Source organism: Otolemur garnettii, unplaced genomic scaffold, assembly GCF_000181295.1.
Source record: "Otolemur garnettii isolate 467f Iridium unplaced genomic scaffold, OtoGar3 scaffold00153, whole genome shotgun sequence".
In the NCBI taxonomy this organism is placed as follows: domain Eukaryota; kingdom Metazoa; phylum Chordata; class Mammalia; order Primates; family Galagidae; genus Otolemur; species Otolemur garnettii.
This window is the reverse complement of record NW_003852548.1, coordinates 2,683,016-2,690,956: the sequence shown is the minus strand read 5'-3', so window position 1 is coordinate 2,690,956 and position 7,941 is coordinate 2,683,016. Positions and strand designations below refer to the sequence as shown.

At 47.5% G+C, this 7,941-nt stretch overlaps 2 protein-coding genes across 3 annotated transcripts in view; both read left to right on the top strand.

The window, feature by feature from the left end:
* Positions 1-2,712, top strand: part of PIM2 (Pim-2 proto-oncogene, serine/threonine kinase) — a 6,268-nt gene extending 3,556 nt beyond the window's left edge. The window contains exons 4-6 of the mRNA XM_012811315.2: positions 202-574; positions 1,367-1,543; positions 1,638-2,712. Coding sequence (XP_012666769.2) covers positions 202-574; positions 1,367-1,543; positions 1,638-1,801 — 714 coding nt within the window. The 3' untranslated portion in view covers positions 1,802-2,712. The remainder of the gene's footprint in view (positions 1-201; positions 575-1,366; positions 1,544-1,637) is intronic.
* A 1,090-nt stretch (positions 2,713-3,802) lies between these two features.
* Positions 3,803-7,941, top strand: part of SLC35A2 (solute carrier family 35 member A2) — a 9,419-nt gene continuing 5,280 nt past the window's right edge. For both annotated transcript variants that reach the window (XM_012811311.2, XM_003799653.2), the window contains exons 1-2: positions 3,803-3,965; positions 5,782-5,964. In XM_012811311.2, the coding sequence (XP_012666765.1) occupies positions 3,875-3,965; positions 5,782-5,964 (274 nt within the window). In that variant the 5' untranslated portion in view covers positions 3,803-3,874. The remainder of the gene's footprint in view (positions 3,966-5,781; positions 5,965-7,941) is intronic.

Here is a 7,941-nt window from a genome sequence, read left to right as displayed (position 1 = left end):
AAAAAAAAAACTCCTTTTCATGTATTCAAATATTGATTGATCCCCAACTACATGCCAGATGTGTGTAGGCTCTTGATTCAAATCACCCTATAAATTGCTGTTTGAGCCCTTAAGATAAACAGGTGAGAGGTCAGCCTCAGCTGTTGGCCTGACATCTACCTTCTCTTTTTTTTTTTTCCCTGCTTCTCACCCCACTTCCAGTCAGACTCAGTGAGTTGCCCACTCGAAGTAGCGCTGCTATGGAAGGTGGGTGAAGGCGGGGGGCACCCTGGTGTGATCCGCCTGCTTGACTGGTTTGAGACACAAGAGGGCTTCATGCTGGTCCTTGAGCGGCCTTTGCCTGCCCAGGATCTCTTTGACTACATCACAGAGAAAGGCCCACTGGGTGAAGGCCGAAGCCGCTGCTTCTTTGGCCAGGTAGTGGCAGCTGTTCAACACTGCCATGCCCGTGGAGTTGTCCATCGTGACATCAAGGATGAGAACATTCTGATAGACCTCCGCCGTGGCTGTGTCAAACTCCTTGACTTTGGTTCCGGTGCCCTACTTCATGATGAACCTTATACTGACTTTGATGGTAAGGTTTCCCTAAATCTCGTGGGGGTTGCCTTTTGACTTGGTGATAAGGTGTCTGTATTGATATATAATATAGGATTCTTGGCCTTGCCCTCTGATAGAGTTCATCTGACAGCACACTAACCTTGTTTTGCTGTTATATTTTGGTAGGCCTGTCCTAATTGTTAAGTCCTTTTATTCTGATGTGAGGATTCTGCTGTTACTATTGCTTCTCTTTTTCTGCTGGTGTGACCTGGACATTATATTTTAAAAGCTATTATTCAGCCAGGCACTGTGGCTCACGACTGTTGTAATCCTAGCACTCTTCAGTTTAGGATTTCAAGACCAGCCTAAGCAAGAGCCAGACCCCGTCTTTACTAAAAAATAGAGAAAAACTAGATTGGGCACAGTGGCTCACACCTGTAATCCTAGCACTTTGAGAGGCTGAGGCAGGTGGATCACCTGAGCTCAGGAGTGTGAAACCAGCCTGAGCAAGAGCTAGACCTGCCCCTCTCAAAAATAGCCTGGTGTTGTGGCGGGCACCTGTAAGTCCCAGCTACTTGGGAGGCTGAGGCAAGAGGATCTCTTGAGCCCAAGAGACTGAGGTTGCTGTGAGCTATGATGCCATTAACACTCTACCAAGAGCATCAAAATTAATGTCAAATAAAATTAATAACTACTATTCTAGTTAGGGTACCCTTCTCTTACAGTGAGTGCCCTTAACTATACTGAAAGGACCTTACTTTGTGGGGAGCGTGGGGTAGGAAAAGGGTATCATCAGAGTGGTGTGTGTAACCCCTGGCTTTCTGTGCAGGGACAAGGGTGTACAGCCCTCCAGAATGGATCTCTCGACACCAGTACCATGCACTCCCAGCTACTGTATGGTCACTGGGTATCCTCCTCTATGACATGGTGTGTGGGGACATTCCCTTCGAGAGGGACCAGGAGATTCTGGATGCTGAGCTTCACTTCCCTGCCCATGTTTCCCCAGGTGAGACCCTCACTGACACCCAGCCCAGAAGATTCCATCCCTCCCAGGGATCCCCTACTAACAGCTAATCTTCCCTATGCTTCTTGACCCACAGACTGCTGTGCCCTAATCCGCCGGTGCCTGGCCCCCAAACCCTCTTCCAGGCCTTCACTGGAAGAGATCCTGCTGGACCCCTGGATGCAAACACCAGCTGAGGAAGCACCCCTCAATCCTACCAAGGGAAGCCCCACCCCTTTGACCTGGTCTCTGCTACCCTAGGCCTGGCCAAGACCCCACTGGTCAGAATAGCCGTCCCATGGCCACGCTACAGGGATAGATGGACATTTGTTGACTTGGTTTTACAGGTCATTTCCAGTATTACTGAGGTCAGGGATTGGGGATCAGGGGTCAGAAGATAATATAAGCCAAGTCTGCCCAGTCCCCATCCCAATTCTGTGAAGGCCCCTTCCTCCTAGAACCAGTGATTCCTTATTCTAGACTGAGGGAGGACTTCTTTGTTTCTCATTTTGCTAAGGATGTTTATTTGGGCAAAGTTAGTTCCATTCTGAGCCGTGGGACTCTTATTCTGATGACTTGTTACCCCTACACTAGCACCTCCTATTATCACCACACAAACTTAGTTCACACGCTCTTATTTGGGCAAGGGTGCTTTCCTTTAAATACCCTAGTAGTTATTTTAGCAATGGGACCATTTCCCCTAGCCTAGGGTCCCATCTTGGGTCAAGCTGTTTGCCTACCTCAGCCCAGGATTGCTTATTCTGGGGGAGGTAATGCCCTGTTGTCATCCCAGGGCTCTTTTTTGGTGAGGGGATCCTACTCTGTTATCCCAAGTGCTCTTATTCTGGTGAGAAGAACCTTCCTTGATTTGGGAAGGAATGGGAGATGGACACCACCGGACACCACCAGAGACTAGGATGGGATGGATGGGTTTTGGGGGGATGGGCTAGGGGAAAAGTCTTACTGTGTGTTCTCCTGGGGCCCCTCCCCAACTTGTGGATTCTTGCTGCCTCCTCCTGAGCCAGTATTGTCCAACTGCTAAAGTATAAATACTTACATATTAGGAGGAGGTAATCTACAAGTGTGCCCTCTTCTCCCTTCTCCCCCTGCCTGGATTATTTAAAAAGCCATGTGTGGAAACCCACTATTTAATAAAAGTAATAGAATCAGAAGTGACTGGCCATTTGTAGATGGGAGGCATTTGTGGATTGTCTACCATATGTTAAGCCAGGAAGGATATTGCACCTCTCCTTTGCCCTTGGGCCATCCTAAAGAGCATTGATGGGTTCTTTGAAGTTGGACCACAAAAACTTGATTTCTCTCCCAGGTCTTCCTATAACACCCAGTAACTGTAAAAGGTGGTATTGTAGACATTAAAGCATCAGCAATCAAAGATAGCTGGGGGGGGGAACTGCCCAACCTCAGGGTAAGGAAGAAATCCCATTGGAGGAGAAATTTCCTTTCAGAGCCCAGGGGCTGAGAGCTGACTGCAATCTTCGTTCTTTTCTAATATTCAGGGTGTAGTCTCCTATTTTTGCCCTAATTTTGACCCTCTTCTCCCCCTTACATGTAGCGTGTTTTCAACCTTAAACTATTTTACCCTAGTGTGTCTTGGTTTTACGCGTCCTGACCTCCGAAGTCCCCATTTTGCCCCCGTTTTCAAATACTAGTTAACCTATAAGTTTATCACCTACCTCATTCGTTTTTCATTCATAGTGGTGGCTCACTTGACCTCCCTTCTCTTGTCTCAGCTTTCCTTTGACTCTTCACTTGTATATCCTCACCTAGCTGCTTTTGTCTGCTAGCTTATTTGCCTGATCCTAGCCTCTATTCACCTGCTGCTTCACCCACTACTCCCTCATCTGCCCCAATCTCGAGGTTTCTTGTCCCTTCGGAGATGGCCATAGGCTCTCCAGGGGGCAGGGCCTCGCTGGGATAGGGGAAAGAGGAACTAGGAAAGCCTTAGTTTTCTGATGCGGAAAAGGCCATGCCGTCTTAAGGGTGTCAATAGAGCGCCGAGACAGAAAAGGAGTAGCTGAACCAGCGAGGTCAGGAGATGGGAAAGCGGGAATCAGGACGGCAGTGCGAGGGCGGGTCCAGGAGCAGGAACAGACCAATGAGTGCTCTGTAAAGACGCCATGTTCCAGGTTTCCCGGTCCAACGGAATTTGGGAATCCCGAGGCAACTGATTGAGACTCAGCTTTTAGAAGCCGACAAGGAACTACAACAACCTGGCCAACCGGGTTCACACCCCACCCCGAGGCCCGGAAGCGGAAATGACGGACACGGAAGTGCCCTGCTGTTGCCGAGGGGACGGGCCGGGTAGATGCCAACATGGCAGCGGTTGGGGCTGGAGGCTCCACCGCGGCGCCCGGGTCAGGGGCGGTCTCTGCGGGGGCATTGGAGCCTGGGACTGCAAGTGCGGGTGAGACAGCCAGTGGTCGAACAGTCAGCAGCGGGGCGGAGGTTGGGATCGCTGGAGACCGGGAACGTTCCTCACTGAAGTGAGAGGAAGCATCCCGTGTGAACCGACGCGCGTGTGTGTGTGTGTGTGTGTGTGTGTGTGTAGGGGAAGGGAGGACAGAATGAGCCATGTTGAGTGTGTTGGGCGGGGAAGAGATCTTTCTGAGGGCGATTGGGAGGGAGGTCCTTCCGCATATGGAAAGGAGAGACCATTGTCAGTATGGAAGATATTTCCTTTGGGGGAAGCTAAGACCACCGAGATCGTTCTGAGTAGGTGAGGTCCTTTATTGAAGGGAGAGACCATTTTGAGGGTGTGGGAATTCTTCCTTATAGAAGGAAGAGACTATTCTGAGGGTGACGGTTCCTTCCTTATAAAGGGATGGGGACTATTGTGAGTGAGTAAGGTTTGGGCGGGTCCTTCCTTATGACTAGAAAGGGTCCATTTTGAGTTTGAGGGTGAGGGTGTCCTTTAGGTCCCTTCTTAATGGAGACAGAGTTCATTGTATGTTGGGGTGGGAGGACTGGTCCTTACCTGGTGAAGAAAGAATGTTCTGATGGTGCCAGGTCCTTCCTTATAGCAGAGAGTTCATTGTGAGTGTGGTAGAACAAAGAATAATTCTTTGGCTGGGGAGGGGGTTGTGCATTGATGGGAGGACAGACCACGTGGAGTACAGGGAAATATTTCCTTTATTGCAGAGGGATATAGACCATTCTTGGTAGGGTGACCATTCATTATATGGTTTAATCCCTTGAGCGATGGGGGAATAATTTCTTATATTTGTCAGACCATTCCAGGTCAATCAGTTGTCATGGGAAATAGGGGTTGAAAGACCATTATTAGTGTGGGAAGGATCATTCCATATGGGATATAGACCATTCTGAGTGTGAGGAAATGGAATCACTTCTTGGATGGGAGCAAAACCATTCCTTAGGGAATGGACATACCTGTACAGTGGTCTGATTCCTTGTATTGGTGTGTTAGTCTTTACATGGGACAGTCCCTCATTAAATAGGAACATCGTTTCATATAAATCCTCAATTTGTTCATCCATAAAATGTGAATCTTCATAGTTCTTTTTTTTTTTTTTTGTAGAAACAGAGTCTCACTTTATTGCCCTAAGTAGAGTGCCATGGCATCACACAGCTCATGGCAACCTCCCACTCCTGGGCTTAGGCAATTCTCTTATCTCAGCCTCTCGAGTAGCAGGGACTACAGGTGCCCGCCACAATGTCTGGCTATTTTTGTTGTTGCAGTTTGACTAGGGCCAGGTTCAAACCCACCAACCTCAGTGAGCCACAGGTGCCACCCTTCATAGTTCTTTTGGAGATCAGAGTGGTATGAGGAGTCTGTTGAGGTAATTCATATAAATCACTTAGCCCAGTGATAGGCACACAGTAAGCACTCAGTAAATTTCAGGAATGTAGTTGTGGTATTCTGCCTGGGAAAGAGTTGCTTCTCAGTCAGGGGAGGAAGAGAGGCAGCCCAGATGCGTGTCCAGGGCCTGCCCTAGCCATTTCCTGACACTGTGGCAAGAATTCCAGGTATGGGATGGTCAGGGTGGAGCCCACTTCTCCCTTTCTGGCTCTTCCTGCTTGTGACTGAGCCAGTGGGAACAGGTGTAGATCAGACTCTTAGTCAGGGCAGGCAAACAGAGGAAGGAAGTGGCAGTGGCTAGGAGAATCCTGGTTGAGAGAGGAGAGCGGTTGGGTGGTTGTGTGGCTGTGCCCCAGCAGCTTCTGACCTCCTCGTTGCCCCTTGTCCTGCCTGTTCTCCACAGCTCACCGGCGCCTCAAGTACATATCCCTAGCTGTGCTGGTGGTCCAGAATGCCTCTCTCATCCTCAGCATCCGCTATGCCCGCACGCTGCCTGGGGACCGTTTCTTTGCCACCACCGCTGTTGTCATGGCTGAAGTGCTCAAAGGTCTCACCTGCCTACTCTTGCTGTTTGCACAGAAGAGAGGTATGAGACTGGGAGGGGGATACACTGGCGCTGGTGGGGAGACTCTGTGTGTGTGTGTGTGTGTGTGTCCGTCTGTCTGTCTGTTTCTCTCTCTCCATGTGGAGGATCTGCTGTGAGTGTGTGTGTGTGTGTGCGTGTCTCTGTCTGTCTGTCTGTTTCTCTCTCTCTTTCCACATGGAGGATCTGCTGCCGGGAGAGCGTCTCTGTGTCTGTGATCCTGCCTGGGAAGTATGTAAGTGCAGCTGACCTTTTCCAGCTTGGAACAGCTGCATCTATACTTTTATAACCCTAACACTAGAAGCTGTCTATGCCCATAAAGTAGTATGAGACATTTATGTACTGACTTATTTATTTATGTTTAACTTTTTATTAGGGAGACTTTTAAACATATACAAAAATAGGAAAGAATAATAAAATAGTAGAATATCCATGTACCCATCCCCTAGAGGTAGCAATTAACAATTCATGGCCACTTTGCCATTAAACAGCATCAATGATTATCCACTCAATCTATATGTCTACCTACAGACCTACCCCACCGTGTGAAGCAAACACACATGAAGTAATTACTGTTTTGAAGTAAGTCCCCTATCATCATAGCTAACTGCAGCCTCAAACTCCTGGGGCCAGATGATCGATCCTCCTGCTTCAGCCTCTTGAGTAGCTGGGACTATAGGCTTGTGCACCATGCCTGGCTAATTTTTCTATTTTTTTGTAGAGACGTGGGGTCTTGCTCTCACTGAGGCTGGTCTCAAACTCTTGAGCTAAAGCAGTCTTCCTGCCTCAGCCTCCCAAAGTATTAGGATTATAGGTGTGAACCACTGAGCTGTTCCCTCCCCCATATTGTCTTGAGTAAATGTCTTGGTACATATTTTTGAAAAATAAGTACAATACTTAAGAATCATACATCAAGAAATTAACAATAATTCAAAAAATAATAATAATTAAATATCTAGTGCCCAAATTTATACTGATTTCTTAACTGTCATAGTTTTTAAAAATGTGTCCATAGGGGCCAGACACAGTGGCTCACACCTGTAATCCTAGGGAGGCCGAGGCAGGCGGATTGCCTGAGCTCACAGGTTCTAGACTAGCCTGAGCCAGAGTGATTGTTGAAGCAATTAATTGTTGAAGCAAGTCATTTGTCTTGTAGACTTTACATAGTCTGGATTTTGCTGACTGCCTCCTTGTAGTATCATTTAACATTCTGCTGTCCTATACATTTCCTGTAAATTAGGAGTTGGGTTTATCTGTTAATTTAAACATCTCCCCCAGAGGCCTTCTAATTGAAATGTTGTGCAATTGTTTGTAAAGGCCTTGCATGTGTAAAGGATAGAGATGAATTATGAGAATTATGCACTTCTTTTCTAGGTTTTTGCATTGAAGAAAACATTCTTACTTACCTTACCCACTTGTTAACTCTGGGTCTCTGGAAGGCAGCAGCAGTTTAGGAACCCTCCGGTGCTTTTCTTAGTGGACCCATAAACAGTGTAGGAGTGAACACTGCCTCAGGCCGTAGGCTGTGGAGGTGGACATGTTAATAGTGCAGATATGCATCTTGTCTTCATAGGACTGATGTTTGAGATAGGAATAATAGCTCCAGATTTAATCACAGGCCTTCATCTCTTAGCCATGATTTCAAACCTCTCTCCCCCATTTTTCCCCCTTAATTAGTTTGGTGGTAAAGCCTACCTGACCTGATATGGAGCTCTTTGTATATTTGTGTTCTTTATCTCATTTGTTCTGAATATTCACACAGTTCATTGCTGAAATATACATGGTACCTGGCTATGGTGTGGCAGCTCCCTCTGTTTTTTTTGTTTGTTTGTTTTTTGTTTTTTTTTTGAGGCAGAGTCTTGCTATGTCGCCCTTGGTAGAGTACCATGGTGTCACAGCTCACAGCAACCTCAAACTCTTAGGCTTAAGCAATTCTCTTGCCTCAGCCTCCCAAGTAGCTGGGACTACAGGTACCTGCCA